This window comes from Schistocerca piceifrons, chromosome 5 (assembly GCF_021461385.2).
Source record: "Schistocerca piceifrons isolate TAMUIC-IGC-003096 chromosome 5, iqSchPice1.1, whole genome shotgun sequence".
Taxonomy (NCBI): Eukaryota; Metazoa; Arthropoda; class Insecta; order Orthoptera; family Acrididae; genus Schistocerca; species Schistocerca piceifrons.
In genome coordinates, this window is record NC_060142.1 from 193,028,397 (window position 1) to 193,045,217 (window position 16,821).

Genomic DNA, 16,821 nt, shown 5'->3' on the forward strand with positions numbered 1-16,821 from the left:
AAGGAACATATAAAATACTGACAAGAAGAATTGACAGGTTGATAGGACATATACTAAGATATTAATCAATAATCTCCATGGTAGTACATGGAGCTATAGAGGATAAAAACTGTAGAGGACAGCGATAGAAATGTATCCAGCAAACGACTGAGGACGTTGGTTGTAATTGCTATTCTGGAATGAAAAGAGTGGGCTGGAGAGGAATTCATGCCGGACCGCAGTCAGAAGATTGATGCACGAAATAAATAAATAAACAAAATAAAATTAAGTCCACCTCCTCAGAAATTCTCTCGGACATCGGGCTTCAGTACAGAGAAGACAGATGACGGGTGACTCATCTCACAGAGAAAAACTTCACTACTAACTTTTGTTTACAGTGAGAGCGAATGCTCCTTGGCCTGTACTTTGCAAATCACCTACAGGTGATTAACGTGGACTGGGATGCGATGAAAATAAATAGCAACAGTCGGCTGCAAGTCGATCAGCAGTTGCTGTGTCACGTTTACTAAACAAGGCCGTTGGGTGCGTGCGAGTATAAGAGCTGGAGCCAGCCACGGGCAGTGCAGACCCAACGAAGCCTCCATCACGCCATGTCCCGCCTGACTCTCTTGGTCGTGCTCGCCTTCCTGGCGCTGGTGGCTACCCAGACGCCACTGTCGCAGCTGGGCAGCGTCGATATGGACGCGCTGCTGGCCGACTCCGCCAAGCTGGAAGAGCTTATGAAGTGCCTCCTCGACGACTCGGACAACTCTTGTACCGCCGACGGAAAAATTGTGAGACGTAAGTGCGAAGCAATAAATTTTTTAACCAATTAAACGCTGGTAGGAGTCGTGCTAACTGCAGAGCAGATAGTACTGAGCGCCAGAGCATTCTCTGAAGCGGACTTAGATCTACACACGGGAGGAATCGTGGCACTATATAGAAATATGACTGTAACGCTCATTCGAAGCAAAAAATGTCTGGTAAACATGGTCTCTAAAATATATCCCTCAAGAGCTGTGAACACTTCTTTATCTTTGATAAGTGAAGATTCTGCTGCAAGAGAGGTTTTATGGATCAAAACGAGAAAAAATTGCCGGTAAGCATGGACTCTGTAATGCTTACCTTAAAAGTTGTGAACACCTGTTCTTCACAGTAGCAAAGATGAACAACTGCTCTCAAGGTAAGTACTCCGACAGCCCATGTTTACAAGGCATTGCTTTCTTATTTTGTTCCATGCTACCAGCTCTCGAAACATGGAATGCAGCTTGCAGTAGAGAGAGTATTGCAGATGAGGTATGCGCTCATACTTCTCTAGGTGTGCATGCTTACTGGATTTTTTTGCTCTGAATTATCGTAAATATCGTTCCCTTCATATTACTAATTACTGACCATTCCTCTTGGGACACCCTGCATACATCTACATCTACAAATACATACTCTCGACGCCACTGTGAAGTGCTTGGAAAAGGCCACTCGGCAGGGTACCGCTTCATCCTGTTCGAGTCGCGTTTAAACTGTGTAAGTAGATATTCGCGGGATAATTGAAGTATCTCCCATGAATCAAGTATACCTGTGAACATTAATGCTCTTCAAGTACGTTTCGCATTCCTTGATACCCATAATTGTAGTTTATAATATTAGAAGCCAAAATGCTGTTTGTGAAGTAGTTTATTTCGTGACCAGTTTCGATAGTAACTACCTGTCATTCTCAGATAATTAGGTCTCCCGGTAATATAATAACATATCAGTCTCTTCAATGTACTGGGAACATGCTCTAAATATAACAATACAGTTCCACAGTATTTTGTCAAATATACAAAACTTGCAAAAGAAAAGTATCCATAACACCAACAAAGAGTACAAGACTAAAAACAGGTACATCAGTAACGATGATGCTTTGATGTCAGCTCAGGAAGACTCATCAAGTTTACTGATGCACTGATTTTTGCTCATATTCACCTTATTGGTGCTATAGGTATTTAATAACGCAAGTTTTATTAATTTGACAGACCAATGTGTAGCTGTGTTATTATAGTTGGAGCATTTTCTCAGGATATGGACGAGATGGATGTATAATTATGTTTCGGGGAGATCTGAGACTCTGACAGCTAGTTACTGTAAGACTGGTCATTAAGTAAACTATTTCACCTGAAGAGATCTTCGTTTCTAGTATTATAAATTACAACAGTAGATCGCCCCAACAGCATGTGTAAATTATAACGTGCTTGAGCATTACTGCAAAATGCAACGTACAGGTAGTTGTAAGCATTTTCGACTATCATACCAATGATCAGAAATGTGATAACCGCCTTACCTATGACTGAAATCATGTGATACATCTACAATACATCCACAAAAAATGTTACATCCAGCTACTTGTATGAGATGGCTGATAACAAACGTAACTCATTCATGATGTATACATAGAATGCAAGTTTGCCAAGTTTTGTGAAGTGTGCAATTTTACATTTCTCTACGTTTAAAGCAAATGCAAATCTACGCACCGCTTTGAAATCTTATGAAGATCTGATTGGATATTTCTGCAGACAGTACTTCAATGTAGGTAACTGTATCATATGCATGAATAAGTTATTAATATTGCCTGCCTGATCATTAATATACAGCCTGCATAACAAGTGTCAACGTACACTTCCTGGGCACACTTCTACCTCCGTCGTTAACTCTCCATTCAAGACATGCTATGTCTTACCTACCAAGAAAACCTTAATTCAATTACAGTTCTCTTTGTTACGCCATATGATGGTATTTTTCTTAATAAATGTGCCGACTCAAATGATTGTGAAAAGTCAAACCTCTTGCTGCATCCACTCGGCCCTTTATAAATGGCTTTCGGCATAACACATGATAAAAGCACGAGTTGGGCGCCGTACGGCTGACATTTTAGTACTCCATGATAGTTGACATGGAGGAGATCATTCTTTTCGAGATACTTTATTATGTTTCAAGACCTAGTATGTTCTAGGATTGTACAAAAGATGGACCTTAATTTGACTAGGCAGTAATTATGTATATCACCTCTGCTACCCTTCTGATAGACGCTTATGACTTGTGCTGTCTTCCAATAAGTAGTCACAGATTCTGGTTTTAGAGATATACTGTATTTTATAGTTAATCTAGGAGCTTACTCAGGAACAAATTCTGTATACAATCTGACTGGTAGTCCATTAAGCCCTCGTTTCTTGTTTAATTTTAGCGTTTTCAGTTGTTCCTTAGCTCCACTTATAGTGACACCTACATCAGCTATCCTTGCAGTGGAGTTAGAATTAAAGTGGTGCAGTAGTAATGTGTCTTTCTTTGTATATGATGATTTGAAAACAAAGTTCATCCTTTCTGCAAGACCTATGTTATCCTCATTTTCGCTTTATTGGTCCGGGCACTAATAGCCTGGACATTACACAAGGCCAAAATTTCATTCGGTTTCTTCTATTGTAGTCACTGAAGATCTCACGCATTGTCATTTTGACAGCCAAACGCGTTTCATTCAGTATACCTGCATCTGTAGCCCTGTTTGTTGCTTTACAGACATTAAGCAGTCGTCGGTGTTTTTATAGAGGTTTGTCCACAGATATTGTGTACCATGGAGGTACCCTGCCAGCTTGATCTTCAATGTCTTGATTACTACTGGTGACTGTCGTTTGCGAAAGACCAGTCTCTGACTTCACGGTTTTCTTTGTCACCTGATGCCACCGGTATTGTTCCTCTATAGATGGAGAGAGGTTGTACCCATATTTTGCATTTATTACTGAGTCGTCCTTAAACAGATCTGACATCGTGTTTGACCTCTTCCTTTCATGGACCAATATTTTTGTTGTACTTTACTCAACATTTTCATATCCTAATATTGGTTTAGGAGCTAGGAGCAGGAGACAGTGTTGCACCTGGAGGGCAGTGTATTTAGGCACACATGAAATTTCCTGTATTTCCTACTGTTCTTTTGTTTTGAGACATGAGTCTATGTTTTGTGGAGTACTTGTAACTATTACGAGTTGTACATGTTTAAGTGCTGTATAATATATTATAGTTATTTGGAGGATATTTTTAATTCTTCAGCTACACAGATTTATGGTGAGTCATGTTCTGTATATTTTTTAATCTAGTTATATTACGTCTGGTCGGTTAAGCCACACTTCGTACGTCGTGCACCATCTTGTACCTAAAATAGAACGAGCTCGTCTACCACGAAATATGTCACATTTGCAAATGAACTGAGTTTCTTTACAGTCTTAGCAATTTTTGCTATCTTGAAAATCAAAATCTGTGTTGCTTGCCGAAAGCTTCTATTTCGAAAATTTTTTGACTTGTAATCAGTTTATGACTATATTTTGCTTTATTTCGATTTCATTAACTGGTTATTGTGTACTAGAGTAATAACCTAACACACAGACAATCAAATACTGTATAAACAACGTGTTATCGATTGTAACACTTTTAAATTACAATAGAATATTTTGTACTAGTTCTTGGAACATGTTTTTATATTTGGAAAAAACTTACTTTTCCAGAGTAATTTTTGTGATCTCAGAAATAGACTGTATCACACATAAAACGAATTCCATCATTTCAGAATAGAATAAGAAAATATCTTAAACTCCTGTTTCAGGAGAAAGTCTGGAAAGTGTGGCACGGTACACCACTCTTCCCTACACCTGTCACCATCTGGACGCCTAATCAACCCATCCTGGTTGGCACCATAATCTGCCTACCTACGATAACGATTCGCACTAGGTTTACTTCCTGTACAATTATTTCTAATACATCATCTTCCTTTTTATTACTTAACTTGCAACGCTCTTTTATAGTGTCAATTTAAAAATTCTTCCAGCACTTTTTTCGATATTTCCCATTTTTCTTAACTACCATACAATACTGTGCTCCTACACTTTTACGATAGTTTTTGTAAAAACCAACACGATATCTAGCTTTAGGAGCAGTTTTATATCAAAAAACGATTCATCGCTGAAGCATCTGACTTCTCCTTTTTCTTTGATTTGTTCACACCTTGTTATCATGCTGCGTGTTGTTACACGGTGTTCTTCTGCGATATCTTTCTCAAATTAAACTCTGATTCCTCCCTATTTTTCGTCCGAATACTCTTCCTCACTTTAACCATGATATAGTTTTTACATTACCAATGTTCTATACATTCCAGTTAACAGTTCTTCTGCATTTCTGTTTATTTATGACGTGAGGGCTACGTCTTCTCCAACTCTTTGCTTCTTGCTCTATGGGATTTCATTCCTTATCTGAAACATGATTTCACTTGTTTAATTCCTGCAACAACATAAAATATAAGCTTCATTAGGGATAGGATGGAACCCTGCCTTATACACTTCATAACACTAATGTATCTTTCTTTGCTTCCACCTTGGTATTGTGAGTAATGGTCGTTATTCGCCCATCTTTTTCTACATCTACATCTGCATACATACATCGCAATTCACCGTATGATGCAGGGCGGAGGGTATCCTGTACCACTACTAATTATTTCCTTTCCTGTTACACTCGCAAAGAAAACGAGGGTAAAACGACTGTCTATAAGCCTTGTATCAGTACCAATTCCTGGTATCTTATCTTCGTGGTCTCTAAGCGAAATTTATGTTGGTGGCAGAAGAGGCGCTCTACAGTCAGCCTTAAATACCACTTCTCTAAATTTTCTCAATAGTGTCCCTCGAAGAGAACGTTGTCTTCTTTCCAGGCATTTCTATTTGAGTTGCCAAAGTATCTACATAACACTTAAGTGTTGTTCCAACCCACTGGTAACAAATCTAGCAGCCCGCCTTTGAATTGCTTCGATATCTTCCTTTAATCCGACCTGGTACAGATCACAAACATGCGAATACTACTCAAGAATAGGTCGCACTAGCGTCCAATTTGCAGTCTTCTTCACAGATAAGACTCCGTCACATGCTCGTTCCGTTTCATATCGTTTTGCATCGTTAAGCCCACATGTTTAAAAAATGTGAATGAGTCAAGCAGGACACTACTAACGCTACATTCCTACATTGTGGGTTTGCCTTTCCTACTTATCCGCTTTAACTCACATTTTACTACGTATAGAGCTGCCATTCAACTCACCAACTAGAAATTTTGTCTAAGTCATCTTGTATCCCACAGTCACTCAACTTCGACACCTTACAATACACCACAACACGATGAGCAAACAACTGCAGATCGCCGTATCACTTACGTATTTAGAAAATAGTAGCGGTCCTAGTATACCTTGCTGGGCTATCCTCGTCTCTGATGAATAGTGACCGTCGAGGACAACATGCTAGGTTCTATCCCTTAAGAGCCTTAGAGCTACTCAGATATCTGGCAACCGATTCCATATGATCTTACCTTAACAGTCTGCAGTGGGATAATATGTGAAATGTCTTTCGGAAATCCAGAATCTTCCATAGCTCGGAGTATATCAAATGAGAAAAGGCGAGGCTGAGTTTCACACGAGAGATTCTTTCTAAAACCATGCTGATTCGTGGAAATAAGCTTCTCGTTCTCAAGAATTGTATTAGAACTGAGAATATGTTCAAGGATTCTGTATTAAAGCAGTGAGGGATTTTGGTCTGTAATTCTGTGCGTCAGTTCTTTTACCCTTCTTTTATTTGATATTCTTTCGTTTCAGGCTGCTGAACACACTTTTTCGTATTTTCGTAGGCTTTTGTGGCCAGAGTGAGATTCCATATAATTCTTTTCGACTGTAGAGGCTGAAATGTTGGTTTTTATTTAGCGTATGGCTAATACAGACATATCATGAAATTACATATACATATGTACAAATTGACACACAAGAAACTTAAGTTTGTCTTTACAACTGAATATCCCGTCCTTCAATCCAGCGCACTGCATCTGGAGTTGCTAGCAGGAAGTCCTCTTTGGCGCCGTGATAGGCTCGAATCCTGCATTCACTGACAATGTGGTGAACAGTCTGGTATGGAGCCCTGCAGTCACAAGCTGGATCAGGCAGCTTCTTCCACTTAAAGAGAGCATCCCTGCATCGCCCATGGCTGGTACGGATTCTGTTGAGAGTAGACCACGTCTTGCGTGGTAAGTCGAATCCACTTGGAAGTTTAGCACCTGAGAAGATGTTATGCAGGTGCACATCTGTCACTGCTTCCCACCGACCTTTCCATTCTTCAAGAGGTTTGAAATTCTTAGCAACCATGGCAGCAGCATCGCACAGAGTTGGATGACGTGATTTTAGTCTCTTGCGATTTAAAAGTGGCACGTCGCTATGCACGGGTAGGTTAGGATTCCTGGAGATCTTATGGAATTCTCTCATAAGGGCAGTACATCTGCTTAGATCAGGAGGCATTATACCGGTTAACAGTGGAAGCCAATAAACTGGAGTAGATCTGATTGTGCCAGATATTATGCGCATTGTCGTATTCAGCTGGGTATCAACAAGTCTTGTATGATGACTATTCATCCAAACAGGTGCACAATACTCAGCACTTGAGTATACCAAGCCCAGAGCTGAAGTTCGCAGGGTGGTTGCTGAAGATCCCCAGGTAGTTCCGCATAGCTTATGGATGATGTTGTTTCGAGTCCTCAGCTTTTGAGCTAAGTTAAGAAGGTGTTGTTTGAAGCATAGTGTACGATCCAGTGAAATGTTGGTATTTTTTACAATATGATACAGGCTATAGCTCGTAAGAATTTATTTCCGCCTTGACATTGTGAGTCTCTTTTTCTCGTAATTTTATCACGAATACAGAAAGTAAGTCTCCTACAACTGCAGAAATTGAAAAATATGAGAGTGAAAGGTTCACTTAATTCCCGATGAGTGTTAGAGTGGCCCTCATGTGTGCAAATTTTTGTATCAGAGTCCGCTGGAGGTCCTCGGTCGATGCAAATAACGCTTTCAAATCATTTCTAACCCTCAAGTTTGCGACAGTGAACGGTTCTACTTGTGGGGGAAGGTAACTTGAAATTGTTTTATTCAAAATCTTCAACCAAATGTTAATTGGAAACAACTATCGCATGGATAATTGTGGTAAATGGTTCTCAAGCATTATGATGGAGTTTCGTACAGAACGCTGCAACAGGATACACCTTGTGTACCTTTTAAGGGAACTGACTGACATGGGGAAAGAGCGGAATTCAAAAGCCCATTTGGCCATCCAGATTAAGTCTTTCTGTGATTTACTTAAATCGATTATAGTTAATAATGAGATGGTTCCTTATAAGCGGAACGATAGATTTTGTTTGCTGTCCTTTTCCAGTTTGACTGGTGCCTCGTCTCGAACGACTTCGTGTACAACGAGATTTTGAATACAAATAGTACTTTTCTATTAATCTCACAGATAAGACAAACCATTTTCCCATTCTTTCAATAGTGTGCACTGTGGTGGCCCTTTCTAGAATCAGGAACACATTGCAATCAACACCACAATAATGTTTCTCGAAGTTATGGAGTTTGCTTTGTGCTTGCACATAATTTACTCTTTAGAGGGAGGAGCCTCTGTATGAATCATCGCCGGTTCCACCAACAACGATGGCTCACTTCAGGCTAAGTGTTTTCCTTCCAGAGCTCCAGAAGGCAACAGAGTGTGCATGGGGGCTTAATTAAATAAGACTGAAAATACTTTTTATTTTTCGTAGCTGTATGTCCGATTACGCTGTGTCTCGTAATCGGTTGGCCCTGACTAGTATTATTACGCTATCTGACTGCAAAGAACAACAACAAGAATGAAATGAAATTTTTCGTTAACACAATTAATTAATTAAGTCCCCAGCAACTATGAAACCTGCGAAACCAAAGCATAAGTATAACTGTTCTGTATGTGGAAGTATGATTCAACGGACATCTGGCACGGTTCTTCTTCAACAAGACAAGAATTTTTAAATACCAATTTTACTGACGTGATAAAAGAAAATTAGAAATACGATAATTGCGTAAGGAAAGCAGAATTACACTCTAATACAAGAACCCACGCCAGATGCTTTGTTGACTGAACCTGTAATGACGCATTATTTAGGACACTAAAATAAAAACAAACTGAGTTAATTACCTCATTTACATTGATGAAAATCTTTCTAATCCTTACATTATATCTCAACCAGAACTCTCCAATATCACATCTCAGCAAGCACTGCCTAATAGCACATCTCAACAAACACTCTCTGCTACAACATCTCAGCACAGACTACCACGAGACCTCGACGGGCACTCACTACTACGAGCTCTCTCCAAGCACTGACTTCTACGAGTTCTTAACAGGCACTGACTACTACGAGCTCTCGACAAGCACTGTGGAGGCGGCTTAATAATACTCTTTGGCGCAATCTCTGGCGCAGTGGCTCAGTGTAGCCACCTTTCAAGTGTTAGTTGATGCCATTTTACTTATTTATATGAGTTCCTCAATAATCATCCATTGTGTTGTTTCGTAAACCAAATCGTGCTCACTTAATGACAGACGAGTACAACCATGTCGAAATATTAGGCGTGAAGGTGTTGTTCCTGAACAGATTGTTGGAAGGACTATCTAGAGGTAAATCCTAATTACAAGATGCTGGACTTATGGTAATGTTCCAAACGTTTACATAGTTCAGCTCTCAACCAACAGGCTTGAAAACAGTTACAAAACTGGAGAATCTCTTTTGCTACAAGAAAATAGTCGGTGAAATCACCAGTTTGTGACTCACGTCCCTGATAGCAACGTGGTAGGCTGGAACTGGTTCAGGAGGTACTTTGTCATCGGACTCTTGTCGTGAGAAAGATCTGAGTAGTGTCCTTCCTTGCCACTATCGTACTAGAAGCTATATTTCAACGCATCCCTGTAGTGTTCATTCCGAAGACCTACATGTGAGGACAGCTGTCGGTAAGCTCGAGAATTTTGTTCGAAATAAGGCGACTCGAAAACAAAGAATATTTTACATAATGAGACATGTTACTTCCTTGAATGTAAAATCTTCTGAGTCGTACTGCAACATTATGTTCATGTTCAAACTTCTTCTTCAATAGCCGGCGATTTACACCTAGCACGTACACATCTCTGTATGCTCTACCTGGAAGTCGAATGACACGAAACACATTTACAGATAGCATAAGGGGTTATCAAACTTACTAAAAAGTGAGAGCACCTGCATGCAGGAAGAGCAGTTAAGGTTACTAGACGAGCAGAATGGTTGCAGATTTGCCAATGAGATGCAGTTGCAGAAATTCCTAACAAGATGTTTTGCACCACTTATAGGGATAGTGGAGCTATCCTTGAGGATAATAAGTTAGTAGGGTATCTAAAAGAATTTTTCTGTAATGAATGAACGAAACAATAACATCCCTGTTCTACATTCAATTGCTGTTCTTCACGGAAAGATATATAATGTGTAAGCTAATTTCATCCTGATTTTTCACGTCTGGTAATCCTTAACTATACAGCTACAGGCTTAAAACATAATCACCAATCTGTTGATTATGCAGTGCCGTTGTGCAGTGCCTCCCACTCTCCTCTTTTTTTTGTCATATAGTTGCTATTCTCCCTGAAACATACTGTGGACGTCAAATCTAATTTTTATGTTTCGTACAAGAAACTTTTCCGATGTAGATAGTTGATAATGCAAGTGACATTTACAAATGTTTATACGTAATACCTCCATCCAACGTACTGAAGTACACTTAGCAATTCACTATTTCCTTGAAGAATAACAATTAAGTTCAGTTTAAATGCAGTACCAGTAATTTCTGAGCATGGCATTATTAGAAGGTGAATCACTCTCAACAAACTCAATCATGCCCACTTACGGATTTCAGTGCTAATTGTGTTGAGGTATCATTGGCAGTTACTACTTCAGATACAATACACACAACATGCTTCATGTAAATGGACGTATTGCTATTTTGTGTGTTCCTTATTTGCCATAAACGCAATATTTACACAGTTATATCACGAAAAATAAAAAGAAAACAGTCACAGTTTGCTATGCGGAGTCCTTGGTAAATAACATGTGTTTTAGTCGTGATCTTCAGTCCAAAGACTGATTCGAAGTGCCTCTCCGCGCTAGTCTCTCCTGTGCTTGGCTTGTTACTCTCCGAACAGCTATTGCGATCTAGCGATCTACATCCATTTTCAACTGCTGTTAATATATATGGGATGTTTTTAATACGACACTTACTTTTGCTGATGTAATTTCTAAAATTACTCTTTATTTAGCAACTTCATAAGATATCCACTTATTGATCGTCCACCAAACGGCCGGCCGAAGTGGTCGTGCGGTTAAAGGCGCTGCAGCCTGGAACCGCAAGACCGCTACGGTCGCAGGTTCGAATCCTGCCTCGGGCATGGATGTTTGTGATGTCCTTAGGTTAGTTAGGTTTAACTAGTTCTAAGTTCTAGGGGACTAATGACCTCAGCAGTTGAGTCCCATAATGCTCAGAGCCATTTGAACCAATCCACCAAACGTTATTCGTAACTCCTCGTCACGGAACCGAAGAAATTACAAGAAACTAACAAGATGTGACTGTAATGTGCTTATTAAATCTAAATAAGTTAGTGCATTGTGCTGGGAAATCGATAAAAACTATTTCACTTCTGTATGTATGTCGAGTTAGGGCTGCGGAAGGTGGTACTTGTAAGTATGTATGTGTTCTGACTGCACAGTGGTTGTTAATGATTCACTATTGATAGAAAATGTTTGGAGAGCATTGAACGCAAATGTAAATTTAGGTACCTGGCTTCAAACAATTTCGATGTATAATACTGTTAATATCATTTTCACTGTCTGTTGAATACTTAAGAGGTAACATGTTCGTGCTTTATTTCCCAAGAAGGAAAGCATAAAAGTTAATGTGTATGGGGCAGAGATGTTTGTCATTTCATCAAACTGTCATTTCACTTATGCTTGTGCTTGGCAATATTAGAATATTATTAAAGTGGCTATGTGAATCTCATCCTTTGACGCAGGATTGGTTGAGGAGACAATTAAAAATGACTGCACGGACTGTGCCGAACCTCAGAAAACGGCTATGACGAAGTTCATGGTGTACATCAGCAACAGCAAACCGGAGTACGTGCCGAAGCTCCAGGCAAAGTACGACCCTACCGGAGAATACCGCGCCAAGCACGCAGAAGCCTTGAGGGCTAAGGGCGTCAAGGTGTGAAGTGTACCTGTACTCCTTTAATGCCGTCTATATTGTGGTTTAGACTTGTAATGTCTCTCTCTGTGAAGACGGCGATTAAAGATTGTATGTTCCAATGTAGAAAAGAAGTGGCATTTTCTTCTTACAATAAATGCTTTTCTTACATCTACAAAGTGATATAATTTTTTCGATTTTATTTATGTGGCCTCACTCAACCCTCAAATGCGTCACAAACATTGCACACAAACCATATCTTCTGGAATAATAAGCATTTGCAAATAACATGCCGCACAACCACAATAACACTTAAAATATTAAATACATCCAATTACACATCCAGCTCCTCTGAAACAAATAAAATTGATGCACAATAATTTGGCACAGTCACAGAGAAATATTTGTAGCAGAAAGAGACATCTGAAAAGAAGAAACCATCGCACATTTCTGGATTATTGCTACTCTATGGTAGTTCGTTGAGGAATGTCAGTCATCACCAGCTTGCATACACTCTGTGTGTGTTGTATTGCCTTTAGGCGAAGCTAATAAGATTAGCATCTCTTAGCGAGTTACTGTCGCAATCTCAATATGGCAAATTAAACAAATGATTTCTGAGCAGATGGGTAGGCAAACTGCTTTAGTTGACTCCTCTAGTCCTCAGGGTACTGGATATTTCTTTTTTGTGGCAGTTGTGGTAGGCGAATCGTGGCTGTGAGAAGACTATAGGATCGATATCGTGGTAATACACTGATATGCCTAGCTGTTACATGATGTGTCACTGTTAAGTAATACAGCTCGATGAAAGGTCTGACAATACATACAAAGAATTACTACGGTGTACGAGCAGAAGGTAACTGAAAGACACATTGAGAACAACAGAAATGAAACTTGTGTTCAAAGACAACAATTGGGTTGGGTTGGGGTTGGGTTGGGGTTGGGTTGGGTTGGGGTTGGGTTATTTTGGGGAAGGAAACCAGACAGCGAGGTCATCGGTCTCATCAGATTAGGGAAGGACGGGGAAGGAAGTCGGCCGTGCCCTTTGAAAGGAACCATCCCGGCATTTGCCTGGAGCGATTTAGGGAAATCACGGAAAACCTAAATTAGGATGGCCGGACGCGGGATTGAACCGTCGTCCTCCCGAATGCGAGTCCAGTGTCTAACCACTGCGCTACCTCGCTCGGTAAAGACAACAATTACAATGAAGTCACCGCGGTTCCCAATTGTCCATCGGACATTAAAATGGCGAGACATGAGCCTTTATAGCGAGTGCGCTTACAACAGACTACAATGCATGTTCTGCAACGTGTTCCCACGAGCAACTATACTCCCGTTGAATGTGTTATTGTGATATGTACGAAATTCACAGAGCAATTCGTCAACTGCAAGAATTCTCTGTGTAACTTGACAATTTGCTAATATTTATATTCTAATACTCAGGCATATATGATGAGTTTCTACTTAAAAAGCACTTATAGCCGTTATTTGCACTGCAAACAAGCACATGAAGAGGGAACGGTAGTGTAGCCTATCTTTTCAAACTATCTGATGTTGCAAGCATCGAATAAACAGCAACCGTAATCTGCCCAGGATCTGACTAGACATTTGTACAGAACAAAAAAATGTCGTGGAATGGGCTCCGCATCAAACCGTCGTGAGAAATCGTGTAACGCTCACTGTCTGATCACACGAAAACATTGCATGCTGTTTGTAACGTCCAGCTTTATGTGCTATCAAAAGTCATGCCAAAAAAGATGCTCTGCACTTTAAATGGTACCTTTCAGCCAGCCGACGACGCTACACCTTTTCTAGGGTCATCATTATCTTATCATCACTGTCTAAGTGAAGTAGACTTTTCTGGTGACGAAACCAAACATTTTTCACCTGACAATAGTTCCAAGTCTTTTTCATTGTGGCTTTTAAGTTAAATATGATGTTAATTTTTAATTTTGGGCTATATAGACGATTACTGCCGACTTATCATGTTTCTTCCTTGAATGAGCGGAACAGTGGTTACATACACACAATCTTTTGCATCAAGGTACAAGACATTTTGTGGAAGTTCCTTATTCACCGCGTGAGCTATTTAGAGAAATGGCAGTAATCAACTAAAATGATTCCTTACTTGTGACTTTCAAAGACTTTTCAAAATTTCTATGTGCGACATTAAAGAAAAAAAAGTAAAGAAAGACAGACAGATTTCAATGGTCAATCACGAAGAAGTTATATTCCATGCTAGTTATGAAGAAAATACCGAAATACCTTTTACTTCATGTAATTTGAAACTATTCCTCGTAATCAGTCCAGCAACAGTGGAAATTTTGTTAGTATTTTTACAGTAACTACGGCTCTGGAATCTCTCGGTTCCCCATGCTGCAATACTAAATGAAGTTTTACGTAGTTGATCTAAATCACTACAGGCTAACGTCTGAATAATCATTCCGTGGTCTCGGAGTAGCGCCTTTGGTTCGTAATAAAATTGTCCTCAGTTTCGGGATCGAGCCCCTGCTTAATTTTGGAATCAAAATCATCAGCAGTGGCAGCCAAAGACTTTCAGCATGCGATGTGCTCCTCTTGTAGCAAACGGTCTTGTCAAAAGATGGCGGTAGAGCCGGTAGATATTCAGGGCACTCTCTTGCCATTCCGGTACAATTGCCCCTATAGACGGAAGAATCAACAATGATCTACGGTATGAGGCTGCGAAGGCAATGGGAAGCACTGCATTAAAGACACATAATGTGTACTCACTGGACATGTGGCCCACAACTGAAAAAATGTTATAGTGATTTCTCCATTGGCAACCGTTTCCGGACTTAACCCCCATTAGGATCCCCGGGAGGGGACTGCCTAGGTGATGATGAGAAAAGGATGGAATAACCAACGCGTTGGGGCGTGGAATGTCAGAAGTTTGAATGTAATAGGTTAGCTAGAATATCTGAAACGGGAAAATTGAAAATTACGTGAACTGATAAGGTTTGGAATGATTAGGTTCACTGGAGAATCTGCGAGGAAACTGATATATGTAAAACACTGACAAGAATAAGGGACTGGATTGTAGGACATCTGTTAAGACATAATGGAATAATTTCGACAGTATTAGAGGGAGCTGTTGAGGGTAAAAAAGTTTATAAGATTTGGGGAATGTTTTGAAGCAGCGGTGGATTGCTCAACATAAATTAGACTACAATACAGTAACACGATGTTAGATCACCGAACAGACGTCATCCACTCCAGACAGACAGTTCCACTATGCACGAAAACATCCACAGAATGAAACCACAAATAATATGGACAGCCATAACAATGAGTGTTATAAAGATTGCACGTCCAAAAAACTTTCAGCATCAGTCCTCGTAATAACATCCAGCTTACCTTTAATGATATGAGAATACTTCTCTAAATAATATAATGCGTTACCAGATGAGCAGATTCTTTCGATGATAACGATTTAAATCACGACGCTGTAAATAGTTTGAGACACAAATTAGACTTAGTCAGACAAATCATTCAGCAATGAATTGCACAGTAACATGAAGTAGTACAGCGACAGTCTAGATGTCCTGCCGGATGCCTGTGTATGAAAATACCGGCAAGTAAACGTAAGAAAACCATTGAGTGGAATGAACGAAACGTCCATCACCCGAAGAGAATAGGGGCTTAGAGCGATAGCACGAAAAAGACACAAAGTTTGTCACAGACGACTCTATGTCCTAACAAGGGCCGTCTCGACGTGAACCCAACATATATTGTTATACTGGAGTGAAAGAAGATAATGCAGCATTAAGGATCATTCGTCGATGAAGATGACAAAAGGAGAGTGGTTTGCAGGTGTCGGAGAAAGCGCAACTTACCAAACGAAAGAATGCCTTCCAGTAAAATCTTGTCTGGCGAGCGTTTATGATCTTTATACCGTGACAATGAAAGCAGAATCCGGCGAGTATAAAAATGTGAAACTTTCGGCTGGAACGATGAAGAATCTGAGGAGATGAGTCGGGTGTATGGACCCGCAGAACACTAGGAGAGAGACCATGCCGGTGCTCCACTTCACATCGAGATTCCAAAACAGACTTTTCACTGCTAGATTGCTGGACACCAATTGCAGTGCAAGCCTTGAGCAGTCAATTCTGAGATCGCACAGTACTGTCGTACAGCCCCTGACACGAGACGCCCAGCTCCGGCTACAGCCGAGAGGCACGCCCCGCCAGTCGCACACACACCACACCGCCGCCACTGAACACTACTTCACCGCCCAGCCATTGCCCCGGGCTTGCGGATTTATGAGTCCTCACCATAAACACACCATATACACCGCCTGTAAATGACACAAAATAATGCATTCCAGTCCTACGCCTGCCAATGTTCCATTTTTCTCCTAGTAACAGTAATTAAAAACACCACTGACACTGACAAAGTACATGTAGTTATTATTTTATTTCGTTGCTAGCGATGAAAAGACATTAATTATTTAACGACAGTGATTTAAAAACAGTAACTTATGGTGACAGACATGGTACAAATATCTTGTGTTAATGAATATAATTTTTTGTGATTTACATTCCTGCAGCTGCCGCAGTTAACCGTTTTCGATACTGGTAACATGCATATTTCATACACAAGTACAACAATATGGTAATGAACAGATCAATAAATGTCATCCTCCCGTAACTGGCACCCAGTAGAAAAACCGTTGCAAATGTCATTGCTACAATGCTTCTTGTGAGACACCAGAAAAAACCACCCTGACAGTATGT

At 40.2% G+C, this 16,821-nt stretch overlaps 1 protein-coding gene across 1 annotated transcript; it reads left to right on the top strand.

Moving 5' to 3' along the window:
• Positions 1–552: 552 nt before the first annotated feature.
• On the top strand, positions 553–12,245 carry LOC124798697 (ejaculatory bulb-specific protein 3-like). Its single transcript, XM_047262208.1, has 2 exons — positions 553–780; positions 11,901–12,245. The coding sequence occupies exons 1-2, from the start codon at positions 591–593 to the stop codon at positions 12,095–12,097; spliced, it is 387 nt and encodes a 128-aa protein (XP_047118164.1). The 5' UTR covers positions 553–590; the 3' UTR covers positions 12,098–12,245.
• The last annotated feature ends 4,576 nt before the right edge of the window (positions 12,246–16,821 follow it).

What these genes read in the sequence shown, in the direction of transcription:
- LOC124798697 (XM_047262208.1), top strand. Translation starts at nt 591, where the DNA reads ATGTCCCGCCTGACTCTCTTGGTCGTGCTCGCCTTCCTGGCGCTGGTG. An exon ending in CGACGGAAAAATTGTGAGAC is followed by an intron (nt 781 to 11,900) that starts GTAAGTGCGAAG and finishes CCTTTGACGCAG; the next exon opens with GATTGGTTGAGGAGACAATT.